At 41.7% G+C, this 19821-nt stretch overlaps 1 protein-coding gene and 1 long non-coding RNA gene across 6 annotated transcripts; both read left to right on the top strand.

Annotated features, from left to right (window-relative positions):
• The first annotated feature begins 1325 nt into the window (after positions 1-1325).
• lbr (lamin B receptor) lies at positions 1326-14935 on the top strand. 5 transcript variants are annotated; one of them, XM_071478506.1, is made up of 14 exons: positions 1326-1464; positions 5590-5764; positions 6076-6291; positions 6879-6977; positions 7153-7336; positions 7931-8127; positions 9017-9071; positions 9721-9915; positions 10056-10159; positions 10419-10544; positions 10692-10860; positions 11141-11221; positions 11588-11710; positions 12903-14935. In XM_071478506.1, the coding sequence occupies exons 2-14, from the start codon at positions 5594-5596 to the stop codon at positions 13061-13063; spliced, it is 1881 nt and encodes a 626-aa protein (XP_071334607.1). In that variant the 5' UTR covers positions 1326-1464; positions 5590-5593; the 3' UTR covers positions 13064-14935. The 5 variants fall into 5 exon arrangements, with proteins under 5 accessions (XP_071334607.1, XP_071334605.1, XP_071334608.1 ...); XM_071478504.1 differs by having other exon boundaries at positions 7150-7336; XM_071478507.1 differs by lacking the exon at positions 1326-1464 and adding an exon at positions 1983-2288 and having other exon boundaries at positions 7150-7336.
• Positions 14936-16563: 1628 nt separating this feature from the next.
• Positions 16564-17903, top strand: LOC139621256 (uncharacterized). The gene is made up of 3 exons (XR_011690969.1): positions 16564-16733; positions 16866-16991; positions 17215-17903. It is a non-coding gene; the product is annotated as an uncharacterized lncRNA (long non-coding RNA).
• The last annotated feature ends 1918 nt before the right edge of the window (positions 17904-19821 follow it).

Raw genomic sequence — 19821 nt, 5'->3', positions numbered from 1 at the left:
TGCTTCCACCACCATACTTGACAGTGGGCACAGTGTTCTTTGGTCTATAGGCTTCTCCTTTCTTCCTCCAGACATACTGGGTATCCATATGGCCAAATAACTCCAGTTTTGTCTCATCAGACCACAGGATGGTTGACCAAAAGCTGGGATCTTGCTTCAGATGACCTCTACAAAAGGCCAGGTGAGCTACCAGATGTTTTTTCCTGAGCAGCGGCGTCTTCCGAGGTTTACGTCCATGGAGACCTCCTCTGTGCAAAACTCGCTCAATGGTGGACCGTGACACCTTTGTCCCTGTCTGCTCAAGGGTTTGAATTAGGGCCTTGGTTGTGGTCCGTGGGTTGGTGTTGACCTCTCGGCAGATTCTCCTGGCAAGTTTGGGGGACACCTTACACTTTCGGCCACGCCCACTGAGGTTTTTGACAGTGTTGAACCTCTTGTGCTTGTTGATGATGCTCTGGACGGTTGAGACAGGGACACCATACTGCTTGGAAATGGCCTTGTAACCCTTTCCTTCACTGTGGGCCTGCACAAGACGCTGACGCAGGTCCTCACTGAGCTCCTTCTTCTTTACCATGATGACCAGAGATTAACAATGACCTGAACACTTTCCCACTATTTATACTCTTCTGGAAAGATGCTATTTTTTTAACCTTGTTTAACATTTGGTCAACAAAAAAGGTATTCATTCCAATGAGACATCATGAAATAACTTTGGGACAAAGATGAACACATTTGGGACATTTTTGTTGAGATATTGCCAGGGGTATGAATAATTTTGAACATGGCATTTTTTGGTAATCCGACAATAAAATACCCATGAATTTAAGAGTTTCTTGAATTGTGTATTGTTGTCGTTCTTTCACTTGTTGGTCACATATAATTCATAAACAAACTTGACAAAAATGCATTAGTTTCATCGCAAAAATAAAAAATCACAAAATTAACAAGGGTATGAATAATTTTGAGGACGGCTGTATATACATATACTTATATATATGTAGAGGTAAGTTTTTATATATATAACTAACATGCATTATTTTATTACTACTCTGGAATGTTACAGATATGCAAAAGGCATTTCTATTATATAAAATATGTTTATTGTGTGATAGGTTTTTGCTACTTCTGTCCCTCGATCCTACCATTTTGTCTGACGGTAATTTGACACCAGTAAACAAAGTAGTCGTGACTCCTCTTCAAACCAATCCTAATTGAGCTAAAATCCACTGGTAACCAATGACATCGCAGAACAGTTTGAAATGAACGCTGCGCTAGCCAATCAGCAGCCTTCGCGCCTTCCTCGTCACTGGTGGATTTTGCTCGGAGAGGGAGGGAGAACGAGCTCTACGTCAAACGTTAGCAGAGTCCGATTTAAAATATTAAGTAAAATTTATATTAATTCCTCGTCTTTTGGAGTAATATAGTATCACTTATACTCACTTGGATTATTCGGGTCATACTCGGGTAAGTGCATCTGTCTCAAGCCTGTGTTTATGATGCAAAGTAGCAAATCGCTTTATGTTTCTCTTTGTTAGGAAACTGGTGCTTAGCTGAAGCTAACTCAAGCTGGCTGTATAACGGTGCTGAAGGCTCCGACTATTTCCTGGAATCTTAACTTGTCTATACTCGCAACTTTCCCCTCTTTGTCTCGTAGTTTTATCATAAATGTTTAATAGTGCTGGCCACTTTCACTGCAATGTTAAGTGTATTGTTGGGCGCGTTATACGTCATAATGCAGATTGATCATACGCAACCATAAAATGGTCAGAAATTCGACGGTGCCAGCTTCGTTAATCAATCCATCTTTATTAGACTGTGACGCGAACATTAGCCCGACCGGCTTCTCACTTGCCTGCGCACCACACATTTTGAAATCTTTAGCTGGGAAACCGTGACTGAATTTAATCTTGTCAAACTTATTCATTTGTGCGCAGGGGGCGAGTCTTTGGCGGATGCGTTTGGTTTCTTCCCCAACACCGTTTGAATGCATGACGTTTTCCCTCCTCGGAGTTAACAACGCTAACGTTAGCCGCATTTCGTTAAAGAAACAGCTCTTACACAGTATGATTGTGTTGTGGCACGAAGAATATGCCGCTGTTCTGTCTGGCAGACGGCCCACAGTCGCATATGTGTGTCGGACAGTAAGATATCGTAACTTAATGGACCTGAGAAAGAAACGTTCAAGCTCCGGGAAGCGGCAGAGCACCGTCAGAGACGTTAGGACTCCGGCACTACACTTTGACGGGGGCGGGGAAGTCAAGCAGACTTGTATTCAATTAGTAAAACTGGTTAGTCCTCATCTGAAAAGTCTTCTGTCTGATACAGCTGTTCGAAAACTCTTCAAACAGCATTAGGCTCATCTTTGTGTCACTTGTCGACGTTTGTTTTCGAGTGTGGAGTGGGGTCATTGTTGCCCCTTGTGGCCGTTGGGGTAAAAACAGACACTTTGCCTGCGGCTCTCACCAACCGTCAAGTGTCTCACCAACCTCGAGGGTCAGTGTGGGCCCTTCACGGCGCAGCGCACCGAGGTGAGGCGAAGAAGACGCTCCAGTAGAAAACTGACTGTGCCAGGTGCCAGAGAGATGAGCTTTACGTTTCATCAGATGTATTCTCCACCAATATTTTTCTGCTTTGCAAGAGAAGTGACCTCCGTTAAAGAGCAGATTCCCGGCCATTTTAAATGGAAGTTTAAGTCACTTAGTCAGTACAGAATAATGTAATATAGTTTCCATGAATCTTGCGATTTTACAGTAAATTACCGTTGTCGCATTATTGTAGGAGTAAAGTCTGTGTTCCTGTAAAAGTTAAATAATAAGGTGCTGCTATGTTAACAAAACAGGCTCTGGCCTCTTTGATGGGAGGTTCACACGTTACATTTCAAAGGGGCTGAATACCAGGTGGAGCGAAATAGAAGTTTTCTAGTACAAAGGGGGAGGTCTGCATGACTTCTGTGTAAAACCCCACCCACGCTACAGCCGGATCCTGTCATCAGTTCAGCCTGAGATCTGATGGGAAACTCTCATCAGGATTCAGCCCTGACTTCCACATCCCATATGGAGCTCGGCAGAGAGGCCAGGAGAGCAGCACAGGGACTTACTCTACTCTGGGTGTGTCTTACTGAGGCGGTTTCCTCTCAGTTACTTTGGATTTTTGTGTGTGTTTTCAGGATTTTATCAGTTACTGGTGGATTAGGGGTTGACTGCATATGTTTGACTCTCCCTGCTTGATTGTTGTAAACCTGGTGAGCCAACTCATTGAACTGTTGGAGCTTTTGCTGTAAATCAGTGTGTTTATAGAGGCTGACAAGAGATTGATGTAGACATCAGATTGGAGGTGTTTTAGTAGTCAATACATTCATTGTCAGGTTTGGCATTAAGGGATTCTTTCAGCTTAATTTCTGTCAGATGGATGATGAAGGATAAAAAGCACATCCTGAACAACTAATCCAAGGCTCCAAGTAGTTTCTATGCTCTACCTGCCATTTACTGAATCGTGGTGCTGTGTTAACCACTGGAATTTTAATTAGCAGGGCTGCTGACAGGAGGCTGTCAGTATGGTATGGGGCTAAAATCAACTTTGCTTCTCCTGAATATTTTTAAGTCAGTGTTTCCATCCTTCTTGTAACCTAATTTTGTTGTTAAAGCTCTACTAATGAAACATGTTGTAAGGTGTCCTCTGTGTTCTTGTACTGGCAGTGGTAAAATGAGATGGAAGAGTGATTAAGAGTAACAGAAACATGCATGTGCTTCCATTTGTCTGAGTTATTTTTTATGAATGAATTGTGTTGAACACAAAAAGTATATTTGGGTTGTCTTGACTTTTTATTCCTTTTCATCTGGTAATAATTTAAGTGCTGGTTTCTGCAGCGTGGACGAATTTCATATTGGCCCACAGAACTCAGTGACTGTACATTAGTCAAACTGACCAACTGTTATCATCGTCTTATTAGCCCAGTTTAATTTTCTAGCCGTCCTCAAACAGGCTGCTAGAGCTGGCAAACTCAACAGTAAAGTATAGTGTTATTTGTACGGGAGCTGGTGTAAAACCCTGCTGCCTGGTTGGCTGTGACTTGAATGGCCCAACGCTTTCAGACAGCTTTGGGTAAACCTAGCAGGGACAGACCTGTCAGCAGTTCTGCAGCAGTGTGGTGGTTTTCTAGACACTGAGGCTCCCTGGTCACTAATGTTCCATAATGCTGACCTTGCCTGGCCCACCTCTTTGTGTCCAGTGGTGCGTAGTACAAGGATTTTGCCGTTCTAAAGTGTTAGCTGATGTAGGTTGTCCAGCCTCTCAAAATGTTTGCATGGTGTCAAAACTGTAAATCAAGAAGATGAAGTTTGATCAGGCGTATAAACACAGACACAGTTTTCAAACCTGAAGATAAACAGAACAAACAAAGGTGGTGGTTACACTCTTAATATTAGTTAATTGATTTTATTTTATTTATTAGTTTTATTGTTGTTTTCTTGTTTTATCCTTTAATGAAGCACATTATAACTTTGTTAAAGTGCTATTTAATTAAAGAGATTCATTAGAATTGATTATTTTAATTCAAAATATGTATTTTTCTAAATGCTCTAATTCATATTCTTAATAAACCCAGAGCAGTTCACCTGAAAGTAATGTGATACTATTGTATAGCTGACACACTCAAAAGCTGTGTAAACATTGAGGCCTGAACACTTTATTCCACGTGTTTCAGCAGTAGTTTGCCGCCTTTAGAGACTAAAGAGCAAAACACAACATCATATATATATATATATATATATAAAGCTTCACAGTACGTGTCTGTGTCAAAGTTAACAATCACAACAAATTAAATCTTACAGAATTCAATATACATTATGTAACAACACAGCTTATGTACCCCTCTATGTATGCAGTAAACATAACAAAAGTTGTATACAAAAGTTGACACACTTGTAAGAAACAGCATTTGACAGTAGAAAATTCAAAATATCCGATCAGGACAGTCCTGGGTTATCTGATTCTGAACAGCTCTGTACCACAGACAACTAGCAGAGCAGTGGTTGACAAAAACAGCCTTTAACTAGCATGTTTTTAGTGAATGAATGACTCACTTGGCTGCAGCTTAGTTTCACATCAGCAACACAGGTTCAGTTCACTGTTTTTTCTGCGTAGTTGAAAGAGTCCTCCTGGGGTTTTGGACTGCGCGTGTCGTGTCGTGTCTTGTCTTGTCTTGTCTTGTTTGGCCAGAGCAGCTCACTCATCTCTGGTGATGCTGCATTTGATCTTTCTCATTTGCTTTGTTCCAGTTTTAGATCAAAGTGATATCTTCTGTACTGGCTTTCTCTGGTTCTTACCCTGCATCTGAGATTCTGAGATGTCACTATCGTTCAAGCTAATTGTTGAAGTTTGAGCTCTCGCTGTACTTCGGTGGACTTTATAGAGACAGAAAGGGCTGGGTACAGTGACAGCGTCTGTTATTGTTTCATATTATGTCACCTGTCTTTTGTTTCGTGTCTTTTTCATTCTCTATCTCCTCCCCTCCCTCTTTCTCTTTCTTTCCTCCTCTTTATACTTTCTTCTGCTCTCACTCGTTATCTCTCTTGTTTCACTTTTTCTCAGGTCAATGAAGATGCCTGTGGTGAAGTACCAGAGAGGGGACAAGGTGATGGGCCGCTGGCCCGGCAGCAGCCTGTACTATGAGGTCAAGGTGCTGAGCTTTGACACCACAAGTCAGCTCTACACTGTCATCTACAAGGACGGCACTGAGCTGGAGCTCAAGGAGCAAGACATCAAGGTAGAATCAGAGTCACAGAGATGCTTTCAGTCTGAATCATTTGTCTGTGTTTTAGGTTTTTTCTATAGATTCATTTATTGACTTAAAAATTAAGAAATGTGACAAATGTCTTGATCAGCAAATGAGTTTGAGAAATTTCTGCAGAAGCATTGTGGATGACCTTTCTTGACCCTGATGTATAAAAGTTTGCTTTTACTTTTTTTATACACATTGAGATGGACAGATTTTTATTATCTCATCTTGTGTTCTCTCTTTCTACAAGTGTCATCATCTGTTACCAATGGTTGCCAATCTCTGTTGTTTTCCTTCAGAGTGCTGCTGGTTTCCAGACCCGTTCCCGCTCCCGCTCTCGTTCTCGATCACCAGGCCGTCGTCGCAGCCGGTCACGCTCTCCAGCAAGGACAACACGGCGCTCGTCCTCTCGTACAGCGGCGGCCGTCGCTGCTGCTGCCATAACAGACAGCGCGCCGTCCTCTCGTAGGGAGACGAGGCTTAAGGATACATTGGAAGTCAGGCTCAGCCCCCTGGTAATTGTCATTTCTCACTCTCTTGTCATAGCACTGGTGATGCTGGAGGCATAGCGATACCATCAGAATGTATATTTGCAGGTGGGGAAAGTACTGACAGAAAATTCTACATCATACAGTTTCTCTTCAGCTCCAGTATTTACTAAACTGTGTTTTACATACACATGTGATCACTGTCATTTCACTATACTTGTTGTGTTGAATCGCTGCTGTAGACTGACATGGCTGTATTGACTGCTCAATGCCCTTGTCAAGTTGGCCACACAAATACATTTTGTCTATTTCTCTTTCTTTCACTACATGAGTACAGTAAGTGTAATAAGTGATCTACAATATGGCACTTAAATAAATAACAGCTGTGGTTTGTTGTGGTTAAAAGTCATCTAAGGTCCTGTACTCTGTGAAATACCTGGTACCTTGTTGTTGTGGGGAAATGTGTCAGTCTCTGTCTCTGAGTTTGGATTTTGAGCATAACTCAGTCACGTTGCCTTTGTCTGGGCCTCATGTTGTGTTTTTTTTTTTTCTCTCTCTCTTTTTTGTCTTTTCATCTCCATCCACCCCCCCATTCCCCATTGTTTGATGGGCAGCAACTGACAGAGGCAGCTGAGAACAATAGCAACAATAAACATGAAAACCTAGAGGAGAAACAAAAAGAGGAGAACAACACAGCTAACAAAGTGAATGAGGTGAGTTTAATCTTTAATTATAAAACTGTTCATCTGCGTGGAAAACTTTGCAGAGCTTGTTGGTTTAGAAGAACTTTGTTGAAATTGTGACATAACATCTTGTGCAAATTTTGAGTTTGATTGGTTTTTAATAATCCTAAATCCTAAATAAGCTTGAATATTTTATTTTCAGCAGCCTGAGGCAAAGGTGGAGACTGAGCCTGAGAGGAACCAGGCCCGGTACAATCTGCGCCGCAGGAGGGACGACGGAGCTGCCAGAGAAGTCGCAGCCACACCAGAGCAGCTGGAGGAGGTCGTCAAGAAGGTTGCAGCTCCTGCTGCCACCGTCTCCACCCCACTTGACTTTGGAGGGAAGATGGGTAGGTGACAGGACACAGTTTTATATCATGTGCAGCTGGTAGCCTGGTGAGCAAAGCAGAGTCCCAGATTTAATTTACATTTACAGCCAGGTGGATCACTCCCTCCTACAACTCCACTGCTGTTAGAGCTCACAGAAATGTAATTAGTCACATTTCTGTAATTTATGCGTCTTCATTTTTTCATTAATCATTGGGAGAACTGGACAGGCAGAATGTAGCATGAACCTATGGTGTCATCAGAACAGTATTGTACTATCATAAATTTTACACAGCTTTTCAAATTACTCAAAGAATGAAATGGTGTCAGTCCAGATGACACAAGGCTGATTATTGAATAAAAAAGTTTATGTTCTTTCCTTTTAGCCTTTAAGCTTCAGCCACATGATATGTGCAGCATATAACTTTGCCAACCTCACAGATGGCTCAGCTATGTGCAACCCCCTCCCTTACACACCCCTTCACCAGTTAATGTATCTGTGCATGTGTTTGTCCGTATGATGGTGGTTTCACTAGAAACACAGAAACGTTGTGATCAAATGAACCTGATCAAACGGACGACATCAGTATCCCTGATGTGTGTCTTCCTTCCTGCAGGAGCGTACTTCTGGCTGCTCTTTCTGCCGGCATGGGTTCTCTTCCTGGTGCTCCAAGTCAACCTGGTGGACCCCAGCCTGGCCAACTTCCCCCCTCCTCTGCCCCCTCTGGAAGCCTTCTGGGATGCCCAGGCTCTTGGCTTTGTCATCCTCTGGATTGTGTTCCAGGCCGTGCTCTACCTCCTGCCTGTGGGAAAGGTGAGTGAGAGGAACAGAGAGCTGTGTATCATCATCATCACTACAGTATTCAGAGTTAGTCTAAAGGCCAATTCATGGTTTCTGTGTCCCCATGTCCACACGGGTTCACATGACGTAAATTTAATCAACTGTCTCAGTCCACAAGGGTCCACTGGACACTTGTTTCATGCCCTACATAGACTGTACACACTGTTTACTTCCTGTCCTCAGCTGTTAAGCAGTCACATACACATCAGCCAAACACAACATGTTTAGAAACCTGTTCTTGAATGTGTGCACATATACATAACCCTGTTTGTATTGTGAATTGAAGCAGGTTTGTGAGTGCAGTCAGCCTCAGTCTGAGGGAAAGCAGAAACCATCAACTGGCCTTCAGTAAGGTGGTAGCTGTTTGGTTCTCTGTACTCACTTTGTACTACTATGTGTACAGGAAAGACACATGTGAATTGTCACATGACCCTTCCTGTGTAATGGCTCTGGCATGAGGCACAAATTGGATTTATGATCAGGAGTAAGAGTTAATGAGATGCTCCACGGGAACAAGCAAACCCTTTTCTTCCTCTTGATATCTCCTCTGAGAGTACTCTCTGCTCAGACGTGTGTCTTCCTCTTCAGTGTCCTGCTCCCATTCAAAGGTCACTACAGTGGCACAGTGAGGACAGAGTAATCACAAAATACATCTCTCCCCTCAATGATGTTTACAATAAAAACTCCCTCTGCCCCTCTGGATGGCTCCTTTAGAGCAGTCACTCCCATGAGCTAAAATGTCATTATCCAGTGGGTCCATGTGTTTTGGCTTGTGTTAACTTGTGACTGAGTGACCCTCATTCCCACCATGACCTCTCCATCCACAGTGATCCCATTAATCCCATTTCTTCTGTGTCTCTAGGTGAGCGAGGGCATGCCGCTGAGGTCTGGGGAGAGGCTGAAGTACAGAACCAATGGTGAGTCTGTGTGAAGCAGTCCCCCCTCTCTGGAACTGTAACAATGAATGATTTCATTTTCTGTGTTGCCTTTACTGAACCTGGACGCACTGATGCACGTTTTCACAACCTTTCACCAAATCTGGCAACTGATCTTAAAGTCCGGCTCATCTGTTACTGTAACTGATCACTACAGGCTTGGAGAATAAAATCATGGTTATGGTTTTTGCTGTCATTTTTGACATGTTAAATATACACTCAGGTGGCAGATTATTAGGTTCATCTAACAAAAACTAATGCAGTCTAATACAAGACTCCTGCATTAAATCCTCAAGAACCTTCAAGAAGATGTTAAGTCTCAGTTTTTAAAACAGTTTTTAGAGAAGTGTTGATTCAACAGTGTGGTCATTTTGAGTTATATTGCACTAAACTTACAGGTGTTTGAATTATTTTATCCACCCCAGTATATGAATGAGGGTAGGCTAAATAACATAAACACTTGTCTCTATAATAATGCCCCTTTTACCATTTGTTATTGAAATGTACACAGTGTAATGTCTCAGTGTACCCTGACATGAGCTCATAGAATGAACCAAATCAGCTGTTTTCTTTTTGTATATCTCATATCATATCTTTTCCCTCTGTCTCTCTCCGCTCTGGGTCCTGACAGGTTTCTTTTCCATCGTGGTGAGTGCTGTAGCCGTGGCAGCAGCGGTGTACCAGGGTGTTGACCTCACCTACATCCACAGTCACTTCCTGCAGCTCACCATGGCCACGTTCCTCATCTCCATCCTGCTCAGCGTCTACCTGTATGTCCGCTCTCGCTACGCTCCCACAGAGCAGCTGGCACTTGGGGGGAACTCTGGTAAGCAGACAGATCCAGAGTTACAGACTCACTGATCACATTCATTCTACTTTTTATTCCTATTTTCATTTATTTTGACTGTATTCCGTTTTAGATCTGCACAGTTTTCTGATTTTGTTTTTCTCCCTCTGTTTCTCCAGGAAATGTGGTTTATGACTTTTTCAAAGGACGTGAACTGAATCCTCGCATCAAAGACTTTGACCTGAAATTCTTCTGTGAGATGCGTCCTGGACTGATCGGCTGGGTGAGAGAAACACCTAAAGCAAGAAAATGTTATCACTGATATTATGGGCTAAACACACCTTTGTATTGTTAGAGCCAGATGCCATCACTGTGAGTCAAAGTGACTTGCAGTCATTGTGTCTTGATTGTTTTTACATTTCACCTCAAAAATCAACAACGTTTGCACAAACCTGTATATCCACAAATTGATATTCACCATTGTGCAGAATCATCATCAGAATTCATACTGATGATGGATCTCATCTTCTCTGATTGTTCAGTGTTTGATCAACTTTGCGATGGCGCTGGCTGAGATGAAGCAGCAACGCCTGGACGCTCCATCAAACAGCATGATCCTGGTGAACCTCTTCCAGCTGCTCTACGTGGCTGACGGCCTCTGGAACGAGGTAACAGACTAAACATTTCCTCAAAGAGGATAAGATAAAACACACTGATGAATAAAACATTACATGCATGGTCAGGTAAATGACTTTTAAAACCTCCCCGCTTCATAAAACAAACTGAAGAAAGACTTGATATGTGTGTCTCCTCAGGAGGCCATCCTGACCACCATGGACTTGATGCACGATGGCTTTGGCTTCATGTTGGCTTTCGGAGATCTGGTGTGGGTTCCCTTCACTTACACCTTGCAGGCTTATTACTTGGTCAGCCACCCCAACCCCCTGAGCCTCCCAGCAGTGACAGCCATCGTCATACTCAAACGTGAGTGGGATTTACTGATCAGCTGCATTCAAGATCTGGATTATTGAGTTCACATAGCTGCGTTTGCTGCTCATTTGTGTTGCTTTATCTTAATGTCCTGCAGAGAAAGTCATTCAGTAATCTCATGATTATTATTATTATTATTATTAACAAACAAGTAAAAATGAGTACATGTTTCTGTGGTAAGGCTCCGTATTTTCCTTGTTTCAGGAGTAGATATCAGATGTATGTATTCCAGTTGTGTGGCTTTTGATGCTAATGTCTTCTCTTGGTCTCTCAGTCGTCGGCTTCTACATCTTCAGGAAATCCAACTCTGAGAAGAACGCCTTCAGGAGAAACCCATCAGACCCCAAACTGTCCTGTAAGTTCTGCTGCAGCTGTCAGGCTGATTATGTCTTGGTTATGTGATGAGACGACATTTTATCCCCTGAACATTTCTTTATTTCCCTCCAAAGGAAAATTACTGAGGTGGAACAATCATTATGTTTGACCTCTGGTTATTTCCATGCCAGAGTCATGTCTGTGACTCAGAGGTCAACACTTAATTACTCAGTAATTATAGCAGGAAAACCATCTTTCTAAAATGCTGAGAATCCACCAGAATGTAGTGTTTGATCATGTTTGAGAAACAGGACAGGTAGTTAGTAGTAGTATATGATCAGATTGATTCTTTTCTGTTTCCTTGTCCTGTTTCTTTCTCTAACCTGTGTCTGTCTGTCGTCTCCAGACCTGAAGACGATCCCCACAGCGACAGGGAAGAGCCTCCTGGTGTCTGGCTGGTGGGGGGTGGTCCGCCACCCTAACTACCTGGGAGACCTCATCATGGCTCTGGCCTGGTCCCTACCCTGTGGTGAGTGGTACTTTTAACATGTTCCATAGTAGAAACCTGGTGTGATAAGGAAGGGTCTATTATCACGTGTTGTCAGGGAGCATTTAAGAGGCCTGTACCACATCAGTGTCTCTTATTTCACTCTTCTCCCACACTGAGGTCCTGATTGTTTGAAGTTTACAGTCCAGACGTCAAAAAGAAAAAAATGTCTGTAATGCACAAAGTTGAAAAAATACAACAGTCTGAACATCCAGTCATGTTTCTGGACATGTTGAATACAGATAATAGATACTATGTGAGTCATTCACTATGTTAACATGCACATTATATTCTGTTTTTGCCCTTATTCTGAAACAGACAATATTCTTACTAAGTTGTTTACATGGCTAATAAAAATGAATATTGCACTAATATTCCCGTTTACGTGCAGCTGTGTGGACTCTGCAGACAAGCTGCTTAGCTCTGTAGTGTAGTGGGACCTCCAACAGGCAGCAGCGTAACCTGATAAAAGGATCATTAAATCACCTTTATTTAGTCAGCAACAAACTCTGACTTTGTTCAACAGAGCAGAACAAAAAACTTCCAAGGAGCAATGCAACACGTGTCTTACAGTGAGGACAACTGAATTACACAATGGAATAATGAATTACATTTGTTCATTTGTATGAATTAACACAATTACAAACAGACTTAAAAAATTTTTTATGCCTATTCAATAGGCTGAACAGTACAAATAGTCTAATAAATAAAACGCAATATTTCTCAGAGCATTAACTCAGCTGCATCATGCAAACTAAAGAGTAACAGGATTTCAAGTCAGACACAAGCTGCATTCAAACCAACAAGTGAAGAAAATAAAATAAATATGGCTCACAGCCCTGTGTGTATTTGACGTCTCCCCCAGGAGGTATTTTATCCTGCCATGCATTGCAGATGGCGCACGATATATCAGTCTCACATACTTTGTAAAGTTCCACACTGCCGACATGTTGTTTTGTTTGGTGGCCTGTCGCGTCCGGTACAGTGAACACACAGCACACAATGCTTCTCTCAGCCGCAGACAGCAGAGTGTTAACACAGGTGACAAACCTGCTGCAGAACATTTTTCAACTGAATAAAAATGCTCTGCACAGATTAGAGCAAGTGACATTGTTTTCAAATGAATTTACAGAAAGGTTCATTTATTTTTCTCCTGTCATTTTACCATGTGCAGGCTTCAGCCACCTGCTGCCGTGGTACTACATGATCTACTTCATCATTCTCCTCGTGCACCGAGACTCGCGCGACATGAGCGAGTGCAGGAGGAAGTATGGGTCGGCGTGGGACGAGTACTGCCGGACTGTTCGCTACCGGATCATTCCCCGTGTCTACTGAGGAACCTGACGCTGGACACTCGAGCTGAGGCCTTTAATTTTTTCACCCAGTATCACGGCTGTGAAGGCTCGCAAAAAAAAGAAAAAAATACGTACGGATTGACTGACTGAATTGACTTTTGAGAATCATTTTTATTGTTTAAACCAAGAATTTTTAAAACGGTCTGGATTTCTGGACTGAAGAAGCTACAAGTTTTAGATGGGAGAAAAAGACTCATTGTTATAATGGACTGTTTCCAAGTATTTTTAAATAGAAAATAACTTTAAAAAAAAAAATACTCTAAAGTTACAATATGGGGAAAACAAAATAAACACCTCTGCTAGGAATGTCTTGTTGGGATGTATATTATTGTACATACACATTTGTTTTGATACTTTAAGAATAACACACCACTTGCATACGTTTTGCTAAGTTTTACTCTTTCTCCCATATGCAGAATTACAACATCATCTTGCCGTTTATGAAAAATTGTAACTACACCTTCCTATAATTTCCAGCTTGTGCATGTTGTGAAGGATGCTACGTTTTTTTTTTTGTTTTTTTTTTCCAGTACGCTGGAAGTAGGACTCATGTTCTTTCTCAGGACCCAGAATTTTGTAAGAATGTTGGATTAGAAAAGTTTTGTCTTAATTTTTTTTTTTATGTATAGTTTTCATAGATATCTAGTTTTGACTTGAGAGTGTACAATGATTTTCAGAGGTTTCATGAAAAATGCACTAATGCATGAAGGCATTTTTTTATTTTATTTTAATTTTTTTAAATCATTTCCAAAGTGTATTTGATTTGGCTTTGCTACCTCAGGTTCACTCACTGTCCAGTTGTCCCTCCTCTGCGTCCTCTGGTCTCAGGCAGTGTGTGTAATTATGAGTGTGACCTCACTGCCCAAGAGAGGAAAATGAGTTAGACTTGTTTATCATTTCACCAGTAATGTGAGCATTTGTTTTCCACATCCACAGATGTGTCATGCTTTCAAAATGAAATCCCTGACTACCTTTATTTTTGTCTTTTTATTTTTATGGCATTGATGAAACCATCTGTATCTCGACCTGCTACTTTCTGGAGGGTACTCTCTCTATCATGAACTGGTTTTTGATTTCCTGCTACTTTTTTTTTTTTTTTTTTTTTTTTTTTTTTTTTTAACATATTTAAGCTTTAACTCCCCAGCTCATGACACACACCGTTTTAATGAAGTTTAGACTGTGACAACATGCAGGTCTGTGGACTGTGTTTGCTTTTATAACCTGTGCATTTGCGAGCCCAAAATTTTCTGCCTGTGCAGCTGTAGATGAGTCAATAAGTAGCAATACAGTAACTATATTTAGGTAGCATTTTTTATGCTGTGCTGACTGAATACTTTGTAAATATATATTTTTTAATCATGTTAATTTGAGAAAAAGGTGAAAGTAGTGATGTTTCTCAGTAGATATTTAATGTTGCTTTTTTTTTTTTCTTTTTTAAGTTAACTACTCATTTTGACCACTGTAGTTATGTTTACACCTAGATTTGCCATGTTTCTGGGCAGTTCTTCAAAATGTTTTAAAACATGTACAATGGTCTGCCACCCGAGGAAAAGAGTATACATCAGCTGCCACCTGTTTACGTCGGGACTCATTATGATGATTGTCTTTTCTTAATATTATGGTGGTAACTTCTCTCTGAGGTTTGGCTGTCGGTCTGTGGGTGGAGAGCAATAAGAAGTTGGATGTATTTTTGATATATGACAACAGTGAATGAGAAGTTTAAGCTCCATCAGGCTGTCAGTGAAGATGAATCAAATCAGCAGCGGTGGCTGGGGAAAAGAAAGAAAAAAAAAAAAAAGCTTATCTGTACAAATGTTGCAGCATAAAATAAAGATTTCCAGTATTTCCTTTTTCTGCTTCGTGTGGACTAAGTTCATCTGTTGATGTGTGGAAGAATTTTAGAGGTGCAGCTTGTGACTGGAGAAAGTAGGCAACTACCCCCTGATGGCTGACAAACCTTACTCCACAGCACTGTCTCCAAAGTGGCTCCCTCATCCCTTAACAACTAATGGACAATTTGCAATGACATCTCAGTAGGAAACCTCCTTAAAGGGGCCCACTTCAGAATAAAAACACAAAATAAAAGCACAGGACATCACCTGGTGTTAAACTGATGTGATATGTATAAATGACATGTTTGCAGCACATTTGATCTACAAACAAAACATTTACTGTTAATTAGTAATATAATGAATCAATGTATTACATCTTTATTAATATTTAATAAATTATTAATAGTATTAATATTAAACCTCATTTGTCTGCTTGGATTTGAAAGTTCAGCAAGCTGAATTCTGAAGTCAGTTTTTTTATGTCATAATGGCAGTTTTACCATGACACTCTAATTTCATGACACTTCATATTAGTCATAATGTCACTTTCTACCTCATCCTGTCACTTCAACAGGCAAACTCCAAAATGCTACCGATGCTATCGTAGCGTTGGCCTCACAGAAGACTTGCAATTTTTCATATCCTCAGGCTGATACAGAAATAGTGACACATGCAAACCAGTGAAAACACAGTCAACAAACCTGATTTTAGTTTGAGTTTTCCCTTCTTTTTTGCTTTTTTTTTTAACAAAGACTGGAGTCACCCTCCTCTACAGCCCTCCAGACCTTAACATCAGTTTGTCACTGAAATAGTCCATAGTGATGTAGGGAAGCAAATTTATGTGTAACAATAGCTAGACAGGATATCCATTCACAGCAGCACTCCACCTCCTCGAGAATGAGAAGGTGTTGGCAGCCTGCCACAGTATCAGGCACCTGGTGTCCTCGTCTGTTCCCAGTAAGACCAGAATATATGTGGACATTAGATCAGAACAGAAACACGGGACATGACATGGAATGTGCTGCAGACACAGTGTGTTGTCCATGGCTGAGACTGGTTCTAACGCTAGCTGTGTCATGATCTGCTCCTTCTTTGACTTATTTCTCTGTTGCTGGACACTTTTGGAATTTTGTTCATTTCTTGTTTTATTTTGAAATCACATAACTTGTGTGCCCACGTTTGTTTCACTTCCTGTCTTTATCCAGTTCACCTAGGTGGCAATTGTCTGCCCCGCCCCGATGTGTTTCACCTGTGTCTAATCGTCCCTGGCTTGGTTTATGAGTGAATATTACAAATATGGACATTCCCATCAGCTGCAGCTGTAGTAACTAGCAAACATTAGCAGAATACAATCTAACAGAATGGAAGCGGATAGGAGGAAATGGTTAGCATTAGCTTAAATATCTTGACATCACTGGCTGCATTTATGAAAAAAAGGAGCTAAAGGTGTTCTGAAAGTCATCACATCAAACTCAGTTTACTGTGTAATGTGTTGATAAGCACTGGCCTTGTATTTATTTATTTGTTCGTTCTCCAAAATCTATATATATTTTTCAAATTCTTGGAATAAAAAAATGTTTAGATTTTGTACATTTTGTGTCAGATTATTTATTACACAGCGGTGATAAATGCTGATTGGAGGCCACTGAGGAATTTATTATAAGAGAGTTGTTGGCTGCATAATTTGTGCAACTCTCCCCTGCATATTGTTGGGGCTCTATGTTAAATAGGATGTGTGGACCCTGCCTCCTGATGAGCTGCAGCTATGGGAGGTGTCCCCATCTCACCGGAGGGGCACCTGTTCCAGCCACCGACCAGGTGAGGCCTCGCGGTGGCCGACAGACACAGCTCCCTGATGTACCTGTCGTTGCCTCAGAAACATCCAGGGTCCACAGGTGTTACCTGGAAAACCTGAAAATTATTTCACCATTCTCCTGTTTTTACGATCAGGACCGTGTTGACGTTGAAATGGTGGGCCACGTTATGGACGGCAGTGTTGGTGAACGCGCCCTGAGGTCACGTCACATGCTGCAGGTCGGATGATCCACAACTGAAGTGGCCGAAACTGTGAAGAATGTAAGTTACATGACCCTTTAAATGAAGGCGAGTCCCTTGGCTGCTAACTGTGGTCGTTTTCATCAGGTCTACAGAGGAACGCTTTTTACCAACTGGTTTTAAACTGTTCAATAATGAGTTTGTATGTTTGGTTCAGTTGCTGAAGCTGCTAGCTTGCTAGCTTGTTTTGCCTTTAGCAAAGGTTTCAAATGTGTGTAGGTTTATCACACTTGACCCCCTGCAGTTTACTTACTGCTCCACCTGCTCCACCGAAGACACTGTGACGTTTGACCCCCGCCCAGCCCCCTCCCACCTGGAGAGGAAGTACGCTTGACTCAGGGTGGTTGACTTCAGTGGATGGTGGCCTCAACACCTCCGCCTGCAGCCGGACTTCCTCACTGGCAGTCAGAACAGATCAGCAGCTACACCTCCAGCACCACCACACTGAGAACAGGCTGTGTACACGGTCTCTGTGCTGGATCTCTCAGCTCCAACCACATCATAAAAGTGATAGTTCAGGTTATTTGATGCAGGGTTGTGTGAGGTACTTATCAATAGTCAGTGTGTCACCTGCAGTAGATGTGGATCAGTGCGCTGCCAGTGACTGTGTGGTTACCATCGACTCCAGTGAGACACATCAACCATCAATGGCACCGCTGTGGAGAGGGTCAACAACACAAAGCTCCCGGGAGATGTGGCAGTGTCCGCACCACTGAGAGCCTCCAGACCCCCTGCATCATTTATTAGTGTACAAACTGCAAAGTCTCTGACTGTAAGACCTCAGTGCTTCTCTCCCTTCATGAAACAAAGACCACCCACCTCAGCCACATCCTCTTCACCCCCTCACCAACTGATGGAGGTACAGGAGCATCAGTCTCACACTTGCACTAACTCCAAAGCTGTGAAGACTAGAGCTTTTTGTAATTTATTTAATTTGCAACTTTATATTTATATTTCACATGTATTTAATTTCTTTAGTTTGTATTATCATATGATTATTGTTTGTTTTTAGTATTCGTGTACTGCATTGAGCATTAAATCGTTTTTTTGTGACTATCTGTGGAATAGTAAACATTTATTTAGAAAATCATGCTGTTTATTAAAAAAAAAAAAAATGCTGAAATTATGATGTAATGGGGGGAAAAAAATTCCATCTGCACTTCTTCTATTAAACCAATAGAGGGCAGCAAAGGCTAAACCCTGATATGCCTGGATAGTGCAGTCATGGTACTGAGAGTGAAAGTCTGCCATCTTGGTAAAAAAACAAAAAAACAAAACATGCATTTTAAATAACCAAATCACATGAATCACACCAAGTGCTGTTTCTGATGTGATCAATAGGTGCTCAGTTCTAATACTGTGTAATGTGCTGTGTTTGTCATCTTAAAGTCAAGACCTCCGCACTGTAAACCACACAGCACTGATAATGATCATAAACTGTCAGTTTCTCTGCGCAGCTGACAGATTTACCCTGCCTCACACACACACACACACACACACACACGTTCATGCACATGCACAGACACACGCAGAGTTAATCTGGATTTGGTGGGTGGAAGATTGCTGCACTTGATGGCGAGCCAACCTCATGACATTACATAAAGCTTTTTATCCGTCTCTCTTCATTAGAGATTCGTCTACACACACACCAGCTGTCAGCCCTCGGTCCACATGTGTCAAAATCAAACGCCATCGTTTTTAAAACACTGCTGCAAAAGTTGTAACTCATTACCACAGACCAAGAGAAGCAGTTTAAGTTGCTGTCCATAATTTTAATCGTTTGACAGATTTCGCAGAGCCACAGAGAGGAAACTGTGAACGTGATGCAAAAAAAAAAAAGAAGAATAAGCCGATAAAAAAAGTCAGATTAACTGTAACAGTTAAGAAAGTTTTGTCTTTCTCCCTTTTATTTTGACAAAAAGCTTTGTGCATAAAGTAAACGTGTTACTACGTGAGGCTTTGACCAATATGGATTTTACAAGACATATCTATACCAATAGTTATAGATATAATAGTTTTCATGTCAGGAAACACAAGAGTCCAGTATTTGGACTATAATTCTGTTCTCAGCAGAACAGGAAAGCCTCCGAAACAGTTTTTGGACCATGATACACAACATTATTCATTTACCTCTCATTTAAACCCAAAGAAATGTGAGTCATAGTTCAATATTTTGGGAAATACTCAATATTCTCTTCCTTTAAAGAATGATGCAAGAAGACTGATGTCATGTCTGTCATGAGCTGGAGTCAGAACGTGGTTAGCTTAGTTTAGCTTAGCACAAAGACTGGAAGCAAGAGGAAACAGCTAGCTTAGCTTCCATCTGAAATACAAAAATACCCCGGCCTCTAAGTCTGAATGATTAATACTTTTGTATGTAAAGACAGTCGTAGACAAATGGTTCAACCAATCACCTGCCAGGTTTGAACCACCTGCCCTTGGAAAGCCAGACAAACTTGTGAATGAGCTGTGAATGGGCGTACCTAACGACTGAGCACATATCCCCGTTGCTTTTATTCTAAATGGCGCCCCTTTAGGGAGGTTTCCTACTAAGATGTCATTGCACATTGGTCATTAGTTGTTGAAGGATGTAGGTAGGGAGCTGCATTTTGAGACATTGCTGTGGGGTAAAGTTTGTCAGCCCTCGGTGGCCCTCTAATAGCCTGGGGCCCCCAAGCAGTTGCCTGCCTACCCTGTTCACAAGATGAGTTGAGATGTGGAGTCTGCACGGCCGCCTGAGCAGTCGGCATCACCAGCTCTTCATTCGCCGCCATGCAGTCGTCTGACAAACATGTACACTGCGCATGAATCCAGGCAGAGAACAAGACTGAACTCACGGAAAGTGACTGGA

Source organism: Trachinotus anak, unplaced genomic scaffold (assembly GCF_046630095.1).
Source record: "Trachinotus anak isolate AG129_WGS33_773 ecotype Australia unplaced genomic scaffold, CSIRO_AGI_Tana_v1 ptg000005l, whole genome shotgun sequence".
NCBI lineage: Eukaryota > Metazoa > Chordata > Actinopteri > Carangiformes > Carangidae > Trachinotus > Trachinotus anak.
This window is presented reverse-complemented; position numbering and strand designations above follow the sequence as displayed.